The 21140-nt window shown below is 47.9% G+C and overlaps 1 protein-coding gene across 1 annotated transcript in view; it reads right to left on the bottom strand.

Moving 5' to 3' along the window:
• The window catches only part of LOC140398422 (tumor necrosis factor receptor superfamily member 16-like), a 206262-nt gene that overhangs the window by 169651 nt on the left and 15471 nt on the right, over positions 1-21140 (bottom strand). Inside the window, exon 2 of the mRNA XM_072487093.1 lies at positions 14872-15013. Coding sequence (XP_072343194.1) covers positions 14872-15013 — 142 coding nt within the window. The remainder of the gene's footprint in view (positions 1-14871; positions 15014-21140) is intronic.

Genomic DNA, 21140 nt, shown 5'->3' with positions numbered 1-21140 from the left:
TCAATCAGTCCGGGGATCTCCCAGTCCTTCAGTACTCCACTCACAGGCTCGATATCCTTCGAGGTAGTTAAATTGTCTGCGGCCGAAAACAGTTCAGGAGGCACCACCTCAACAGTGGAAGAACTTGCCTCACCACCCTGCGAGAGTATAGCTGGCTGGGTGCATTTGGGAGGTCTCAGCTGCCCCTGCTCAGGAACATTCACAGGGATATCGACAACACCAGTATGAATAATTTGCTCTGAATTGGAAGTCATCATCTTGCAGTTCCTCAGATAACCAATGTGCTTTTTGACATTCCTAATAATTACATTCATCACGTACGACACAGGCACCGACTAGGCCACAATCCGTCGAGCTAACCATAGTGTCCCCAAGGCGAAGTTACGAGCCAAGATCAGGTCCCTGATCTGTCACTCCTCTGTGTCGCCCATTGAGTTCTCTTTGAGGCCTGACATGCCTCCACCCTGTCCAGTTAGGAAACACTAAGTCCAAATGCATTCTGAGGCAAAGGACCATCAGCAAATCGGCTGGTGTGACCCCCGTGGTGGTGTGGGGGATTGAATTGTATGACAGGAAATTGGCAAGCCATTGGCGCAGCAGTTTGTCATGGCATTTCCACATGGCGTCCTTGGAGGTTTAAAGACCCTCTCGGCTAATCCATTAGACTTTAGGTATTGCAGGGCTGTCCCAGTGTGTTGTTCGCCATCAGCTCGAACGAAAGTCTGGAGATCGTCCCCTATGAAATAGGTACCGTTGCCCAACACTATAGGCTCTGGCAATCCATGAAGAGTGAAAACTCGACGCAAGGCATCCACCGTGGCTGATGAGATCATAGTCCCATCTCCTGTATAGACAGGCACTTGTAGTGGGCATCCAACAAAACTAAAAACATCCCACCCAAGAAAAAGCGCGAATAGCCAACGTGGTCCGAGTCCATGGGTGACCGGGCTACTCCCAAGGGCGGGGTGTGGCCAACAGAATCAGGGACTGTTGTGTTTGATAGGTCAAACCATTCTCACAGGTCAGGTCGCCTTGGCAGGTAGAATAGGATCTCAAGTGCTCGGATTTCTCATCGTGCCATCCGGTTTGCATCATCCCCTTGACTTTTGGTAAACTGGGATCCCTCTGAGTCCAGTTATGAATGTTAACAGCCGACACAGGCAAGGTGTCTAAGAATTCAAAGCCAATGCGATCCCCTGGGGTATTGGTGGTACATTTTCTGATGGAGAGGGTGGGTATTCGGCTCAATGTATCAGCATTGGCAATCTGAAGTTGCTGGTGCTGAAAAGCAGAATTGTCAGCCGTCAGCAGCAAGGCCCAAAACTGCACCACAGCCGAGAGTATTAGTTTGTCCTCTTTCAAAAGGCCCAGTAGCGGCTTATGGTCAGTGATTATGTCAAATTGCTTCCGTACACATGTTGGTGGAATTCCTTCATACCATATATAACTACTAAACCCTCTTTCTCGACTTGAGCGTAGTTTCACTCCGCTTTTGAGAGGTCCTCGAAACAAAGACGATGGGGCGCTCAGAACCATCCCTCATCTTGTGGGATAATACTGCCCCTATACCTGAAGGGGACACATCACATTGAGCACAATTGGTTTTCTTGGGTTGAAGTGAACTTAAAGGTTCGAGGATGGCAAAATTTGCTTCACCAAATTAAAACTTCCTTCTTGAGGCCCTCCCCATTGCAACCGTTGATGTTTCTTTAGTAGTTGGTGCAATGATGCTAATGTTGTGGCTAAATTTAAAATTAATCTTCCATAATAATTTACCTTGCCGAGGAAAGGCTTGAGCTCACTTACATTCTTGGGTGCTGGGACTTCACAGATATCTTTCTCCCCGAGGAGTTGCAACCCTGCTGCATCTATACTGAAAACTAAACATGTCACTCCCGAGACCTGTAACGTACACGATTCACGTTTGAGACATACACGCTTGTCCCAAAATCTTCTTAACACCTCCTCCGGGCTAGCTATGTGTTCTTCAGGGGTGGTGCTGGTCCCCTAAAAACGTCATTGAGGTAGACCATTACCTTGGGAATTCCTTGGAGGTTTCCCATTGTATGCTGGAAAGTAGCCGAGGCTTATGCGACACTGAATGGCAACCTTCTGTATTGATAAAGGCCCTTATGGGTGTTTATGGTGGTGAACTTCTGGGACTCTTTATACAAATCTAATTGAAGGTATGAGATCTAATTTAGAGTAGGTGAGACCTCTCGCAGCTTGGCACAGAGGTTCTCAATCCGGGAGAATCGTGTACCTAGCCACCTAGGCAGCCTGATTTATGGTAGTCTCTTGTAGTCCCCACAGATCCTTATGGAACAATCTGACTCGAGAAGAGGGACTGTGCGGGCTGCTTGGATTCTGATTATGCCCAGTTCTTCTAATCTCTTGATCTCAGCTCCAACCTGCTGATGCAGAGCATAGGGAGCTGGCCTGGTCCTAAAAGAAAGGTGGGGGTTGAATCCAAATTACTGCAGATTTTGACTTTGACACCTTTAATCCGGCCTAGTTCATTGTGAAAAACATGCTCATGCCTTCTCAGGATATCTTGAAGAACTCGGTTTTAAAACATTTCCAACCAATTAACATTGATTTTCTGTAATCAGTCCCTTCCTATGAGACTGGGTCTGTGTCCTTCCACAACAACCAAGGCCAGATGGGCCTCTTTGTCTTTATAAGTCACTGATGTGTTGTTCACCCAAGGATTTCCAAGGTGTTCCCAGTGTAAGTGGAAAGCTTGGCTGTGGTGTTGCTCAAGTTTAAAGTTTGATTTCCATCACGGATATGTGCTAAGGTCTGTTCTCCCACAACAGTCACAGAGGCCCTGGTGTCGACTTCCATTTTCAAAGGTTTGCCATTTACCTATGGGACAATTTCAATTGGGGCCGTCTTGCTCAACTGGGCTGCATTCAAACGGTACAATGCATGCTCCTCTTCAGGGCTCCTCTCCACTATGTTCAGTGGAGCAGGGGACTGCTGCTCCTGCTGTCTTTTTTACACTGGCGGGCTTTGCCTTGCTCGGCAACATGCTGGAGTATAACCCAACGATTATATCAAAAGCACACAAACTGTCGACATGCCAGGTCTCTTAGGGATGGTCCTCCCCACAATGATAGCAGTCTACTACTGTCTTAGGTTGACATCCTGTTCTGTTTCCCAGTCCTGGTCCAGTTCCGAAGACCGTGCCAGGTTCTCTGCTCTGCCCGTTGACCCTGCTGCACACCTCGTGGCCATACCGCCCACACTTGATTGCGTGTCCCTTCACTCAGGCTTTGGAGCTTGGTGGCACCTTTTGCGGCACACTTCATCGCCTGATCTATCTCAATCGCTTTTTCCAATGTTACAGTGGTTTTAGCCAGGAGTTTATTTTGAATGTTAAGATTATGGATCCCACAAACCAGCCACCTACACCGTATATCATTCAGCACGGTCCCAAAAGTGCAGTGCTCAGCGAGCTCACGAAGCCTGGCTATGAAGGCTGAAATGGACACTACAGGGTTCCTAACCATGGAATTACATTTATAACTTTGGAAAGTAATCCTTAGGTTAAAGTGTTCTTTGACCAACTTGACTATCTGATCAAAGATCTTTGAGTCAGGTGCCTCCGGGGAAGTGAGGTTCCTAATTAGACTATACATTTGGGCCCACAGACTGTCAGAAGTATCCCCTTCTGCTTGACTTCCCTTGTGATCACGTTTGCAGTGAAAACATAGCGGCGCCGTTCGATGTACTGGCTCCCATCTTCAGCCGCTTGGCCAATGGGTCTAGTTTAACAAAAGTAGGCATTTTGACTCATGCTTTGACAGTGGCTGATTCTTGTTGGTCCTTCTTTCTTTGTGCAATTTCTCCTTCCTTCCCGCCTCGAATCATGAAGTACTGTAGGCTGCAATCAAACTTTTACCTCATCACCAATGTGGTTGCTTGAGAAACACTCTGAATGCTTCCAGTAGTAACAAGAGGTTTATTAACGAAAGGCAGAGACTGGTAATTATACAGGCCCAGACCACAACTGGATGGATCTTGTCTCTTTGGCTCTGGGGTCCACACTGCCCATGCGATTGGCCCCATGCTGGTTACGTGATCTACCAAGTTCGCCCCCTTTCAGGGCCTGTGCTACCACAAGCTTCAAACCCAACTAATGCATTTAGCTCAGCTCCAAGAAGACTATGATCCCATGACTACTTAGGAGGTTGGGTTTTTTGATGTGGTTTTTGAATAAGTGTTTATTTATCTTGACAGTTTTATGAATATCTCAAAGATTTCCCAATATTACTACAAGGGTCAAATATTTTGAATTCTGGTGAAGTGAGTATGGGGATGGTGATGTGGTGTGTGAGTATGTGAGGATGTGGTGGGGCCTGGGACATGGACATGGATCCTGATCCTCATTCCCCTCAGCCACACGGTTGGGCTGATGTCTCAGAAAATGGAGACAGCTCTTCTAACCTGACCACCTCGACAATACCATCACCCTCTGCCCCCATCTCTGTTCTGCTTTCAGGGACCGTGGTCCCATTTCGAGCCTGGCCGACTCTGATGAGGGATAAAGTGGTGGGTAGGCACGGCCACTCAGGAGGTAGGATCGTGGCAATCGTGATGGTTCCCACCTCAAAGGGGAAAATCTAGCCCACATCGTAAGAATATCCCAGCATTAAATTAGCAAAAGGAAAGCACTTCCTTAAACATCCTAGAATGGGAGTCACAGTAAATCCTGCATGAAGAAAGACATCAACTGCCCATATGCTTGGGACACACATGACTGTTGGGCCATGTCAATTGAAATTGCCTCAAGACGTAACGTTCTCTAACAGTTGTGGTCAAAATTGAATGTTTTGCTGATACTGAACTCTGTCACAAATAAAGGTTAAATTTTTTTTTTAATGTCAACTGTGAGAGACCGGAGCCCAAATAAAAGCATTGGAAATTATTAACTTAGAGGAGCTTGTATCCCCCAGATTTCTAACATACTTAGGGATCCAGACATTTGGGGGACGGGATTCTCCCCTACCCGGTGGCGTGAACCACTCCGGCGTCGGGCCGCCTCAAAGGTGTGGAATCCTCTGCACCTTCAGGGGCAAGGCCGGCCCCGGAGTGGTTTGCGCCACGCCGGCCGGCGGGGAAGGGGCTTGGCGCCATGCCAACCGGCGGCAAAGGGCCTCCGCCGGCCGGCACAAGTTGGCGCATGCGCGGGAGGGGTTCATCTCCGCGTCGGCCATGGCAGAGGACCACAGCGGCCGACGCGGAACAATAGAGTGCCCCCACGGCACAGGCCCGCCCACGGATCGGTGGGCCCCGATCGCAGGCCAGGCCACGGTGGGGACACCTCCCGGGGCCAGATCGCCCCGCCCCCCCCCCCCCCCCCCCCCCGAGGACACCGCCGGAAAGGACCTACTCTAATTTACGCCGGCGGGGCTGGCAAACAAACGGGCGGCCACTCGGCCCATTGTGGGCCGGAGAATCGCCGGGGGGGGGGGGGTGCCGCTGCCAGCAGCCGCCGACCGGCAAGGTGAGATTCCGGCCCCCACCAAATCTCCGGCGCCGGAGAATTCGGCAGCCGGCGGGGGCGGCATTCACGCCGCCGCCCCCCACCCCCCCCGACGATTCTCCGACCCGGCGGGTGGTCGGAGAATCCCGCCCCATCTCCTCTCTGAAGCTGTGACTGGCAACCCTCTATTTTTTCAAAAGGTGTTGCAGGATCCATTACTGGGGAGCCGGAGTGGTTCAGCGGGCGGCTCTCCTGCCTCTGAGCTGGAAGGCCCCGGGTCCAGACCCACGCCAGGACATTTTGGCTGCAAAAGCACCCAGCCACTGGTGAAAGCAAGTCAGCGCGAATGAGTGGCGGTCACAAGCCCGGATAAATGGGGAGGTTTAGGAGGCAGGAAGTGCATTGCGCTGCCGCCAAATCCAAAAATGAAGGTTGATATGAAGATGATCGTGTAACATGGGAAAATCCAAAAGTAGAACCAACCAAGTATGCTGACCTTCAAAAGCCCACTTCCTATGCGCACGCACCTTTTCCCAAAAACGCGTGTATCAGTATTAGTAAGGGTGGAGGGTAGGAGAGATAGACAGATCCTGTGTGTGTGATGGGGACGCGCTATGGGAAAATGTAATAGAAGCTCAAGCGCAACACTCCTAAAAATTCATATTGACGAGGTAACCACATCTATTTAAATTAGTAAAAAAATATACTGAGAAGAACTTTATGACCAATCAACATTTGATGTGGTGAGCAAAACCATGAAGGAGGTTAAAAATGCAGCTTGCTGACTTTAATATGAAGAAGTTAGGGAACTAGAAAAAGGACAAAAAGCAAATTACTGCGAATGCTGGGATCTGAAACAAAACCAGAAAACATTGGACAAACTCTGGACAACTGGAAAAATGAACTTTTTGATGGGATTGACAACCATTTATTTGTCCTCAGCTTTTTTCATTTTCTTCAAACAGCACTGCAATAATGTCCTGACTGGGGAATTCAGCTCTTTGACAACCATGAGAGCATTCACAGTTTCATTCTCATGTGTCATCTTCCAATAACCAGCACTCTGACTTACTCTTTGAATAGGCACAAGGACACTGAACAATACAATTCTTGGCAGCAAGGAAGCATGAGTAATGAATGCATGTGTGGAAGGTGGGGGGGGAGAGGGAGGTTTTATCAGATAAAGATATGAATCTGCAAAGAAACAAGCAAAGATTTTTTTAATGTGCAACTTAAAAATGCAGAGGGCTAGTTTCTCCGATCCTGCGTCTAGTCTTACGACCAGAAAGTTGGCGCGCCCCCGCAGCGATCCTCTGTCCAGTGGGGGCTAGTAGCCGCACAGCATATTCCCTCCGGCTTTACCTGGGGATATGGCCGGAGATTGGACGGATCCGTGGCCGCGGCGTGCAACATGGCGCAGGCCGCAAGCGGACCCAGCCTGCCAAAATCTGCCCGGCATAAACGTGGATTCTCCGGCCGATTGCCGAACGTGATTCCGGCGTCGGCGGTCGGAGAATCCAGCCCAGGGCCTTTGTTGGCATTTGTAATTGAAAGAATACATTATAATAATAATAATCTTTATTAGTGTCACAAGTAGGCTTACATTAACACTGCAATGAGGTTACTGTGAAAAGCCCCTAGTCGCAACACTCTGGCGCCTGTTCGGGTACAGAGAGGGAGAATTCAGAATGTCCAATTCATCTAACAAGCACATCTTTTGGGACTTGTGGGAGGAAACCGGAGCACCCAGAGGAAACCCACCCACACAGACACGGGGAGAACGTGCAGACTCCGCACAGACAGTGACCCAAGCCGGGAATCGAATCCAGGTCCCTGGCGCTGTGAAGCAACAGTGCTACCCACTGTGCTGCCGGCAAATTCATCAATGAATAAAATCCGCAGTGAGAAAAATCTATTCTTCCCATCATATCCATTTAATTTGGAGTCCATGTGCGGTTATCACCTGCTGATGACTTACTTTAAGAAACACTAATCTACTTCCTAGATCTGTCCTGAAACAAAGTCCTACGATGTTGTTAAATATCTTTGCAAGCGAGTTTTGCTTCCCAATATATATCAATGCAGGACCTTTTACAATAGGCACCAATTAATCCAAAATGAAGTATAACCTTCTCTGGGAATTCATACATCCAACACTCTGTGAGAAAAGATTATCCTTTCAATTAGCTAACCTTCTTCATTTCTTTCAGATGCTGACTGGGGTACTGTACATTGCCAGTTATTTATCTTTTACTAAAAAGCAACAATGGAAACATGCAGATAACATTTGGAGACAGTGAGATAGGCAGCATAGCGATGCAGTATGAAGTCAGATCCTGGATGAAAACTGAAATGAAATGAAAATGAAAATTGCTTATTGTCACAAGTAGGCTTCAAATGAGGTTACTGTGAAAAGCCCCTAGTCGCCACATTACGGCGCCTGTTCGGGGAGGCTGTTACGGGAACTGCAATATCAAAAAAGTTAAAAGTTTAAGCTCAAGCAAAGGAAAAGTGACTTTAATTCAGATATGATTGTGGAGTCTGACCAATGTTGAAATCTGTGGCAGCCACGATAACATAGTTGTCTCATCAAAAGCAACCTCAATTTGATAGCAACCAACGATGGTTCAGTAAACTCAGTCAGAAACGAGATGCTAAAATGATGATGGATGGTCAAATCTAAGAAATGGTCCAGCTCCAATGTTCCACTAAACTTTCGATTATCTAAAAAGTAGTGAAACAGCACTTACTCTGTATGTTAAATAACTATAGAGAAATAATGATATAAATACAGACCACGGCAGGAATTGGCATATTGCAGAAACTCTCAAAGTGCCATTTAAACAGCTTTAAAGGCTCACACTCAGAATAAGAATGAAAGGAAGGTTCTTGTGTAATAAAAAAATGAAAATGCTGGAAAACTTCAGCAGGCCTGACAGCATCTGAGAGAAAAACATAGTTAACGGGCGCGATTCTTTGGCCTCCCCAGGGTGTGTTTCTCAGTGGTGGAAGTTGGCCTGCTGTTGGCTGCAGCAAGATCTTCTGGTCTTGAATGCAGGACCTTTTAAAATAGGCACTCCAAGAAGAAGAGTTATATGTACTTGAAACATTAACTCTTTTCTTCTCTCCGTAGATGTTGCCAGACCTGTTGATTTGTTCAGCATTTTTGGTTTTCATTTCAGATTTCCAGCAGCTGCAGTATTTTGCTTTAATTTCAGGGAAGGTCCGATGGTTGAACAGGATTTTTACCCCTTGGGTTGGGTTGGGATCACCGGTCCCGGCGGTGCACCGTTCGCTGGCAGCGAGATTCTCTTCTCTTGTCGATTTTCCCTTGAAACTACCCACGCCGCCGGGAAACCAGCGGGTGTGCTGGAAGGAATCCCAAAGGCCAGCCAATTCTGGCTCTTGTATATCATGTCTATTATAATCCAGTCTAATATTAGGTTACTCCTATTTCTAAACTATACTTTACTGCAATTTATTTGTACCGGACCTGTATACCACTTGTATCTCCTCTCTGTTATTTCATCCCCCTGCCAAATAAACACTACTCAACAATAATAGATTAATCTTCCAGCGAGGACACTGGTCGCAGGCCTGCTGTGCTGCTTCTTGTCCACCTTGACCAGATTCCTCCTGCTCCAGGAACTTGAAGCCCTGTTTCCTGCAACATATCCCCAGTCATGCATAAATATATTTTATTTTACTATTCTTATACTCACTGGTGACTAATGTGTGGCACGTGGAGTAATTCAGCCTTAGCGGCCCTGCTTCTTATAACATAACTCTTGATTGTTCCTCTTTCTACCGTCAAAATATTCTGGGCCTTCTCAGTGTTGATCTTTACCTTGGCACTGGGCAGCAGGGTGTGGGGGGAAGGGGTCAGCACAACATGTAGAACCCGTGTTGGGGTTTGCAGGGAAGCTTCTCCATCATTTTGACTATTAACAAGCACTTTATGACCACTGATTTTTTTTGATGCGCCCCCATGTAATTTTTTGCCCACAGTACCATCAATGTACTCTAGGCTGCACATCCCCATGGTGCCATCACCCTGACTGGTATGGGGGTGCTGAAAACCAGTCTCAGGGTGCCACACTCCCAGCGAATTCCTTTACTACCAGGTGGCCACCAACTTACTCTCTTCCTGACCTCTGTAGCTGCAGGATGATCACTCCTGCAACATATATTCCAGGAAGTGCTAGGCCTAGACTGCAGCACACCAGCCGCTTCTTAAGCTCAGGAACCATGAACTCAGCATTATCCAACTGGGCGCACTTTCTACACATGTGGTTACATATGGACACACAAAGCACCTTGACTTTCCTACATAGCACAAGAATTGCAGACATCTCAGCTGTCCCATCATTTTGCTTCATAAAGTCCTTTTAGATCCAGTTGATTACTCGGATTATTTATTTATTAATTTCTGTGACTTGGTGATAAATACAGATCTGGGCAGGAATTAGCTTACGAAAAACAATTTCAAAGTACCATTTAATACCTTGGAATAATTTAAAATGCCTAAACTTGCACACATTAAGAATGAGAATGAAAGGGAAGTTCTTTTTTTAAAATAAATTTAATGTGCCCAATTCATTTTCTTTTCCAATTAAGGAAGAATTTAGCATGGTCAATCCACCTACCCTGCACATCTTTGGGTTCTGGGCGTGAGACCCATGCAGACACAGGGAGAATGTGCAAACTCTGCACGGACAGTGACCCGGAATCGAACACGGGTCCACGGCGCCATGAGGCAGCAGTTCTAATCTTTGTGCCACCATGCCACCCCATGAAAGGGAAGTTCTGATGATTGCACAGGACTTTTACCTCTTGTAGATCATTTCCATTATAATCCATTCACAGCTTCTCTCTACTTTACCGATCAGGATTTTCAAACAAACGCAGAAGTTCATGTTGTATAGAAGAGGCACTTAGCATTAATTTGTAGCTTTAACAAGCAACATTTTAATAAGCAGATTCAGCATTTTTGTATCCTTCACTGGAAGGCGTCCTTCACCAATTCTGAAAATCTGACTTCAGCAAGTTCCTCTCCTGCCCCTGAAATAACCATATCATAACTCTGCTATTTTCTTTGTTCTAATCTTATATTTCTCCTGGTTTTCATGGTGATCTTTTTTCTATTTGCCTTTAAAATTCTCCTGCTTAATAGATTTGCTTTTCTGCTTCGAAAGCTTACGATTCACCCCAATATTACAACTCAACTATATTAGTAGCTCCCCTTTAGGACAGGTTTAAGTTAGCCAATTCCAATTGTAGCCTCACTCATTGTTATCCCTCCTCTACTGTCAGCATATAATTAACATGCAATACACAATGTCTTAACACCTCTGCACACCTCAAGGAGCGTCACAGCCAGTAAAGCACTTTTGAAAATATTGTTAAAATTGAAATGTAGAGAAGTGCAGCAATTAATATACAATCAGCAAGGTCCCACCAACTGCAAATTATGAGACAAATAACCAGATAATCTGCTCTAGTGGTAGTGGTTGGAGGAGAACAGTGGGAGAACTCCATTGCTCCCCCCTGAATAGTGCCAGATCTTTTGCACCCAACTAGGTGAGCATTCAAAAGGCACACCGACAACATTGCAACACTGTGAATTAAATACACAAAGATTTACTAGAATAATTCTCATCTGCTATTTAAGCGGGCATTATTTCTACGTCATTGTCTTTTTGCCTTCCCTCATGAGCATTTCGGTTGTCCTATATTATGGTCACTGCATCTTCGATATGTCCCTACATTTTCTTTCCATACCCAAGTTATTGCTAAACATGAGATCAAATAAAGTCTGATACTGGCCACTGCTCCAAATGACTCAATTACTCTTCAAATCAACCTACTTAATCTGTTATGTAAGGTTCACAATCCAAATAATTCATTGTGACATTTGAAAAAAAACTGTCCCTGCCCTGGAGGGAGGGAGAGTACCTTGAAAACAAAATTGCTGGCAATGTCTTTATGTGCACTCACGGGAATGTAGACTGAAGAGGAGGTAACATGTTTATGCAGAAAAAAAACTACACTTAGGCCAATTCCGGGGGAAATAATCAGAAAAAATTGACTTGCATCCTCTAAGATGATCAAAGCATGTTCAAGAGATCAAAATGATGTTAAGATGCATATCCAACATCTCAACTACTTTTTATACACTGATATTAGCTGTAAGAAAATAATTGCCCAGCTCCAACTGGTGTAACAAATCCACATTCACTAAATTAGCTTGTAACTCATTCCTATTTCTGATAATACTTTGGATATATTAAAAAACCCAGCCAAAATCTAGCCTAGTTTCAGCCTGTAGGTTTTACGCATGACACCCATCCCCCTCCTGGTTTTCCTCACCCTGTCCATGTCTCCGTGCTTGGGCTGCCAGACTCCAACTTGTAAACCAACCTAATGTCTCTTGCACTTCAGCAGCAGGAGGGAGAATGTGACATTGAAGAAACGTGGCTACCATTAGTTCGAAGCCGGGGAAGTACAAGTTACTTTTTCCCATCCCCATGCTGAAGCAGTTTAATCATTACTTACTGTAGCTACTTCACTAATCATTTAAATATATCGTGGCTAAGTTTTTTGCATGTATGAGGCACATCGACAGGTATGCCGTTGTTCAATTGGTTCTAATATACTCGACGCAGCGCCACAGGTTGTGGAAAACAATGCTGCAGCTTAGCTGGCAAGCTGGAACTCCGCACAAAACAAATGGGAAAAGCAAATTAATTTTCTTCACAGCATTCAAGAGCAGAACAAGAGAAACTTTGGTCATTTGGCCCCTCAAGCCTGTTCCAGGAACTGAAAAATAATTTATTAAAGCAGGATTGGCTTTGGACCAACTTTGCATGTGGAACAAATGGCTCTATCAATGCAAACATACAAACAGTCGTCTTCTATTGAATTCTTCTGAGTTAAGAGAGACATGAAGCTATTAAAAATAGCGGGAAAAGCATTATCCAAGCATTGATTCAATAATTTCAGCAATACTTGCGTATACCCTTGCAATTGCCTTTTTATAAATTAAGCATTTAGCATATTATAGCATGAAATCAAAAGTAGTCAATTTAAACGGGACATGCTAAAACCACAATGGGCGGGAATTTACGGTCCACCAGTTACGTGTTCCTCCACAGCGCCCCCTCGCTGTTTAGCACAGGGCTAAATCGCTGGCTTTGAAAGCAGGCCAAGGCAGGCCAGCAGCACGGTTCGATTCCCGTAACAGCCTCCCCGAACAGGCGCCGGAATGTGGCGACTAGGGGCTTTTCACAGTAACTTCATTGAAGCCTACTTGTGACAATAAGCGATTTTCATTCATTTCATTCATTATTCTCCGTTCTTGCCACCTGACAATGGAATTTTCCATTGTGGCCACCCCACACCACCGGGAAATCCGTGGGCATGGATGTACTGCTGGCGGAACGGGGAATCCCGCTGGTGGAGAATCTCACCCAATGGCCAGAATTTTCCCGCTGGCAGTGCTCCCCGTCCATGGGTTTCCTGGCAGCACGGGGTGGCTTCAATGGAAATTCCACCGACAAGCAGTGGGAGTGTAGAATCCCACCATCAGCAAATGGCGCGTCGCCAAGTAACACTCGGCTGGGAAACCGGAGAATCCAACCGAACAGTTCTCTTTGTGTATGGTCCCTCTTACACTTACTGTCCAGTTGGTTATTCAAGTGTGAAAACAATGAGGGTGGTGCGTGGCACAGTGGTTAGCACTGGGACTACGGCGCTGAGGACGCAGGTTTGAATCGCGGCCCTGGGTCACTGCCCATGTGGAGTTTGCATATTCTCCCCGTGTCTGCGTGGGCTTCACCCCCACAACCCAAATATGTGCAGGTTAGGTGGATTGGCAACGCTAAACTGCCCCTTAATTGGAAAAAAATAATAATTGGGTACTCTAAATTTATTTTAAAAAGTGTGAAAACAATGAGAAGGTTTGAGAACTCGCGTGTGGTTTCAGGCTGTAAGATGCACTTTGTAATAAAGCTCAGTCTTGCCTGACTAGTTCACTCAAGATTATATGCAAAATCTTCTCTTCATGTAATTACATAGCTACATCACTAGTGACAACCTTCCATCTCACTGTTGTGGTGAACTCGTGTTCACCATTGCCTGATGTGGCTCAGGAGCCCCACCCTGGCATGACAATCTCTGCCACACTTGCTTTAGGGAAAGAAAGCGGGCATATTTCACTTTATGATTTATTCTGAGGAACGCGAATATTCTGAGAAGTTAAGTGACCGGGAATTAAAAACCCAGATCGCCAAATTCCAGGAGTGCCATGTTTCCGGAAGGACAATGTAGCTGCCATGGACTTGGATGTGGATCTCCTTTAAAAACATGGGGTCAGGATAATTGACATGATTGTTGTGGGTAAGCGGCCTGAGCCTGTGAGTGTATCAGAGGCTTCTGCGACAGTCGATGCAAGGAATGTTGGAGTGGCACCGTGGCACTAAAGATCAAAAATAAACTGGAAAATGTTTTAATGGCAGCCCTGGAAAGGAATTCAACCCCTTTTGTATCCATTATCTTTATAGTCCCTCAGCGGGTATTTTTATTGGGACTTACAAGTGTGTAACAGACAGGATTCTCAGTATAGCCCAGAGACTCCCCCCTCACTCAACCCCGGCCAGTGTCAAGGGGGGGGGGGGGGGGGGGGGGGGACTTCCTTTGGAGAGATCCATGGGGGATGATTTCCTGTGTCTGTGGGGTATGGGGGGGAGGAAGGGGGTTGACCCCGTATGCGTGGGAGGAGAGTCACCATTACCATGCAGGGAATCCTTGGGCGGAATTCTCCGGCCGCGCCCGCCTGGCAACTGGAGAATCCTGCCCCAGGTTGATGGACCTATCCATTGTCCACATCCCGCCCATAGCGTTCTTGCAGCGGGCAGGGTGGAAGAATCCAGCCCCTTGTTTCCGTTTTTTTTCTGTTAGAGCGGGGCGTCCTTTAAGGCCGAGGCAGTCGGCGGGACAGTCGGCTGTGGGGCCCACCTCCAGATTTTGTATCAACTAGGTTTTGAAAAATATGGTGGGAAAAGCCATCAGAGGAGCCCGTGGGCTAAGCACTGCTTTTGCCACCCAAAACACTTGGTCAAAAGAACTTGAAAATTCCACCCATTGTTTTTGAAATGACGTAGATATGTTAAGCTTTTTTTTCATGTAACCATTATTTACCATGAGAGGAAAAAATGACAGTATGGATTGTGGATTTTCATTATCTGAGAACTTCACCCGTAATTTTTTGAAGGAAAGAGAAAAGATCCAAAATCATTTGTCTTCACAAGTGGATAGTCCTCTTCATAGGCACGTTCTGTGCTAACAGCAGAGCAAGGCTTCATACAGCCGAGTGTACTTACTGTCCATGCATTGTTCACACTGGGTGTCTTCAGCTCCACATGGTGTCTTCACACCTTCCCCTGAAAGGCAAATAGAGCAGCATTTCCCATCGTGGGTATATTGTCCACTTTTGCAGGTCTTAGCGGCATTGTTCAGAGACACCTTTATTGAAACAGAAATAAAATTACATGATGTAATGACAGATTTTTGTGCACATTTTAAAGGTTAGCATATCTCATCAATATCAGTTACGCAGCTTGAACAGAAAAATGCAGAAAATGCACATCCGGTCTGGCAGCATCTGTGGCAAGACGAAGAGAGTTAATGTTTCAGGAATTGTGAGGAGGGGTCATTAAGCTAAAGCATTGGGCAGCATCTTTCCCCACCCTAACCCCGCCTTAGAGGCGGGGGAGTGGGGAGGTGGGAGGAGGGGTGAGCAGGAAAATTGGGCAGGAGGAGCCTGGTTGGGACGGCACCCTCTACACATTCTGACCGGCAGATAAATTTTGCAGGAGTGGGCAGAAATGGGGATAGAGTTCCAGTGCCATGGATTGACATAAATTCATATAATTAAGAGTGTCCACTGACCGTATCAGTATTTTGCCACCAGAATCAACCCCATTGCATGCTGAAGCAACCAGCTTAATGGTGGAGACCTTCCTTGAGAAGTCGCTGGGGAAGGGGGGCATGGCAGTGATGGCAGGACACATTGCACCCCCGCCTCACCCACAAATGAGGTTGTCACAGATATCAAAGGTCCCTGCCCCAACCCCACCATGGACTGAACGATCCAAGTGGAGGGGCCTCCTTGTCATTCCAAGGGGCCTACAACCTCCCCACACCACCCCGCACCAAATTATTATTCCTTAAACCTCATTGAGCGACTTTGTGCTGAGACGCCCTCGCAGTCAGCATTCTGCCTCAGCAGCATTTAACTCTCCGAGTGGCACTGCCAAGGGTCTAGAGGTGTCAGCCGTCTAGAACACATGCAGTCTCTCAACTGATTTCTGCATGAATGCGCCCAATGGTTCTGTAACAATTAGACAGTAACTTTAAAGAAACACACCTACATTTTTGCGGCAGAACAAATTATGGTGCTGGTGTTTAAGTTGGCCAATGCATTTAACCAGGCCAATTCATCTAACCTGCACATCTTTGGACACAAAGGGTCAATTTAGCATGGTCAACCCATCTAATCTGCACATCTTTGGACACTAAAGGGCAATTTAGCACGGCCAATCAATATACCTGCACATCTTTGGACCTGATATACTGACAGCAGTACAGTATTGCTGGTGAGATGCTAATTTAGAAAGTCTGTCTGATCAGCTGAACATAAATTTATCTAGCACAAAAAAATTACCTTTTATAAACATGGAGATGGATTCTCCGATTTTGAGGCTTTGGCCCCATGCCGGCGTGGGAACGGTGGCATTTTACGACAAAAAGAAATGACCTAAAACGGCCAACGATCCTCCATTTCGCTGGGGGATAGCATCAAGGCAGCATACAACACCCGGTTCTAGCTGCCGATATGGCCCGGATAATTGCTGGGTCTGTGGCCGCACATAGCGCCGGCCGCTCGCAGACCCAGCCTGCGAAATAGTGCAGATCACGTGCCTTGGACCAGCCCCGAGCAAAGTCCCACCCGCCCGCTGATTGCCCCCCCCCCCCCGACTGTGGCGGCACTGAACTGAGTCTGCAGCTATCACGCTGAGTTCCCGATGGATGAGACCATGTGGGACCCACGGCCATTGGGAACTCGGCCGGTCGCGGGCGGAGCATCGGGGGATGGGCCGTCGGTACGGCGCGCGGCATATTCTCCAAGTGCACCGCTTTCGAGGGGGCGGAGCCTCGCGGAAACGACACCACCCCCGATTCGATCGTGAACGGGGATTCTCTGTCCAATCGCCAATCGCGATTTCGCCGTCAGCGATTGGCGAATCCCTCCCATGGTGTCTCATCTTTCAAATTTTTAATTTTGGAGGCCGCTATTTAAAAAAATGTCGAATTAAAAATGTTTCCTCTCCATTTTTCTGTACCTGATTTAATGGCTGGGATTCTCCTTTTTGAGTCCGCCCCATTACTGCTGCTATAGAGGACGGAGAATCTGGCGCTCAGCCGAACCTCCCATTCACTCCAGCGGGACCGGAAAATCCCGCCGCCGTGAACAGTCGGAGAATCCCAGCCGAGTATATCCTCTTTAACTCAAGTCCTTTTCAGCCCTCCCGTGGTTTACATCCCAATCCTTCAATTTAAATTTTTAGGGAGATATCCTGTAGATTGCTCTGTTCACTCAAACACCGTGGGCTGGATCCTGCTGTAATCGGCGGGGCGGGCAACTCCAGCGCCGAGGAGTGGCGGGAACCACTCCGGCGTCGGGCCGCCCCAAAGGTGCGGAATCCTCCGCATCTTCAGGGGCTGGGCCGGCACCGGAGTGGTTTGCGCCACGCCGGCCGGCGGGGAAGGGACTTGGCACCACGCCAACCGGCGCCGAAGGGCCTCCGCTGGCCGGCACAAGTTGGCGCATGCGCAGGAGCACCAGCGTGTGCTGGCGTCATCCCAGTGCATGCGTAGGGGGGTTCATCTCCGCGTCGGCCATCCCGGAGGACCACAGCGGCCGATGCGGAAGAATAGAGTGCCCCCACGGCACAGGCCCACCCGCAGATCGGTGGGCCCTCGATTGCCAGCCAGGCCACCGTGGGGGCACCTCCCGGAACCAGATTCCCCCGCACCCCCCGAAGACCCCGGAGGCCGCTTGCGCAGTCAAGTCCCGCCGGCAAATAACTGGTGTAATATGCGCCAGCAGGACTGGCCGAAAACGGGCGGCCACTCGGCCCAGAGAATCGCGGGGTGGGGGGGCGTTGCTAGTGGCCGCCGACCGGCGGGGTGCATTCCCGCTCCCGCGCCGGAGAATTCGGCAGCCGGCGGGAGCGGGATTCACACCGCCCCCCCGGCCGATTCTCCGACCCGCAGGGGGGGTCAGAGAATCCCGCCCCGGATATCTTGATTCCCTCCCTGCAATGGGAAAATTATGACTTTTATAACTGAAGGCTGCTGAGATTAATCTAAATATATATATTTTTAAAATTTAGAGTACAAATTCATTTTTCCAATTAAGGGGCAGTTTAGCGTGGCCAATCCACCTACCTTGCACATCTTTGGGTTGTGGGGGCGAAACCCACGCAAACACGGGGAGAATGTGCAAACGCCACATGGACAGTGACCCAGATCCTGGATCGAACCTGGGACCTCGGCGCCGTGAGACTGCAGTTCTAACCACTGCGCCACCGTGCTGCCCTAGATTAATCTAAATAAAGGTAAAATATTCTATTGCAAAATTTAACCCATTACTCCAATTATACATAGCTCCAGCTCCAAATTTAGATGTGTGCAGAGAGCAGAAAATTATCTTGCGCTTAAAATTTTAGTGGCTGAAGGCATCTTAATAGATGTAGCACAACCGGGGAACAATAATCCTTGAAAAAGAACCCAGAAGTCTCTTTAATTGATTGGCAGCCTCAACCACAGCTACTACGGGAGAGCAGAAAGAACGGGCAGGCAACAATGAAATGCAAGAGAGAAAATGTGGGCCCTACAGGTAAATAACTGAACAAGCCAGCATCTGACCACTGTTTGCTATCACCCGGCATGGTGTGAGGCTCCACAAGATGGTCCTTCTGTGCACTCCATGATACCACACATCAGGTGAACCTTTTATTGGCCAGAATTCTCCAGTCGTTGCGATTCACTTTTCCCGCTGGCAGCACGCCCCCACCAGCAGGCATTAGCACCCAGATGGGTTTTTGCCAGCAATCACTGATGCTTGCCACAGTCACCATTACTGAGACTAATGTTTGATTCCAGATTTCTTAATTGAATTTAAATTCCGCCAACTGCCATGGTGGGATGTGAACCTGTGAGCATTAGCTTGGGCCCCTGGATTGCTAGTCCAGTGACATTACCACTATGCCTATTGCGATCACCACCTATCTATTGCTTCACTGGCTTTGTCAGCCCTATGGTGCAAGGTTGCTGCAAGTCCACATCCAGCAGATGGCACAATCTGTATTTAGCAGACAAACCAGCCTGCTATAGTGTTGGTGGTATCTCGAATGTACAGCCAATCAGACTGTGGGCAAGATGATATCACTGGCATTCCTTGTTTCATGCACTGTTACAGAGAGCAGGAGAACGATGATTGAGACGTCTCTGAAGAACCATCCAGCATTACAGTTGCTCTGATCGTTGTACATCATTTGTTGCCATCAGATATGGAGTCGCAGACTCCTTTGGAACTCAAGTCAACAAATGCACTAAACCTTTGTCAAAGTAGTATGCACAGCCAAAATCAGGGGCGGGATTCTCCGACCCCCCCGCCGTGTCGGCGAATCCCCGGGGGGCGGGGTAAATCCCGCCCCCGGCGATTCTCTGGCCCGTGATGGGCCGAAGTCCCGCTGCTGTCATGCCAGTCCCGCCGGCGTGAATCATGCCACCAACCTTACCAGCGGGACTAGCGGCGCGGGCGGGCTCCGGGGTGCTGGGGTTGGTGCGGGGCGATCTGGCCCCAGGGGGTGCCCCCACGGTGGCCTGGCCCGCGATCGGGGCCCACCGATCCGCGGGTGGGCCTGTGCCGTGGGGGCACTCTTTTCCTTCCGCCTCAGCCATAGCCTTCGCGATGGCCGATGTGGAAGTGACCCACCTCCCACGCGTATGCACGGGATGACGTCAGCAGCCGCTGACGCTCCCGCACATGCGCGGACCTCCGCCGACCGGCGGAGTCCCTTCGGCCCCGACTGGCGTGGCGCCAAAGGCCTTTCTCACCGGCCAGCGGCGCGCCAACCACACCGGCACGGGCCTAGCTCCTCAAGGTGAGAGCTTGGCCCCTAAAGGTGTGGAGAAACCGCGGCGGCCCAACGCCGGAGTGGTTCACGCCACTCCCTCCCGCCGGGACCCCCCGACCCGCCGGGTAGGGGAGAATCCCGGCCCAGAAGAGACATCAAGAGAGTCAGGAAGGAATAGAATGTCAAGACCAGTTCAGTCACAAGGGAGTTTGCAAGATTGGGTGGTATTTATTTTAATGCAAGAAGTCTGACAAACAAGGCCGATGAATTGAGGGCACAAATTAAAACATGGGGGTATGATGTCATTGCTGTCACTGAGACATGGTTGAGAGAGGGGCAAGATTGGCAGCTCAATATTCCAGGATGCAGGATCTTTGGGTGAGATAGGGAAGGAGGTAAAAGAGGACGGGGTGTTGTAATTACTGCAGTAAGGGAATCAATTCTCTAGCCGTTACTATTCACTTTTCCTGCTGGCAGCTCACCCTCGCCCAAGGGTTTCCCAGTGCCAAGAAACACACGGCTGGGAAACCGGAGAATCCAGTCCTAGATCCTTTATGTGGGATAGAAAGAGCAGGGATTCAAGAACTGGCTGCAGTGGAATTTCAAATAACACTGCACCTTGGTCTGGCAAAGCACCTGTGATGAATATTCACCTGCTTCCTATTTTGTAGCTAGCTTACCATCCAGTTTTATTTTTGAGGCTTCCTGTGGCTTTCAGTTCAATCAAAACTCTTTCATGTGAAATGTAGCTAAAAGTCTATAATGAGAACGATAAACATTTGCAGGTTTGAAGGAAGTGAAAAGCAACCTTCTCATGCATTCATCAGCTCAGCTTCTACGAAGTCGCCATTTCCATTAAACTAGTTCTGTGTTTATATTGGGTTGATTGAAAACACCTTTATATACATGTAATATCTCACCATATGATATTTTATTATCTTTATCCTGCTCTTGTCTGTAAAATCATATTTTCTGCCTGGCTGTTAGCCAACCCAAGCCAATTACATGTTGCATCTACTCCCAGGATGTCACTTCATCCTGCTAAAATTCTAAATTCCTGAATATTTAAGTCCTGAATTTATGAGATGTACGCCCAGCAGGTAATTTTGCCTGGCGGGAGTATATGCTGGAAATCTGGGCGGGCACTCTGTACAACTTGGCATGTATTAAGACTCAGGAAGCTAAACGGTAAGGTGATTTATTTGAGGTCACAAAAAGTCTGCCTATGGCAGTGAATATATATATATATACATATATATATATAGAGAGAGAGAGAGAGAGAGTAAAGTCCTGTTGGGACAACCAATATGAAGGTCCCTGTCCCGACCGGCCTTTTTACTATGTTCTTCTGAGCCCAAGCTGGGTGGTGAAGCTCATATTCCACGAATCCCACAGAGAGATCAATCAGGGTATCCCAGTGAGCCTCTGGGGGGTATTACAGCATT

The sequence above is a fragment of the Scyliorhinus torazame genome, chromosome 21, assembly GCF_047496885.1.
Source record: "Scyliorhinus torazame isolate Kashiwa2021f chromosome 21, sScyTor2.1, whole genome shotgun sequence".
Classification (NCBI taxonomy): Eukaryota; Metazoa; Chordata; class Chondrichthyes; order Carcharhiniformes; family Scyliorhinidae; genus Scyliorhinus; species Scyliorhinus torazame.
The sequence above is the reverse complement of the archived record's forward strand: the minus strand, read 5'-3'. Positions and strand labels throughout refer to the sequence as shown.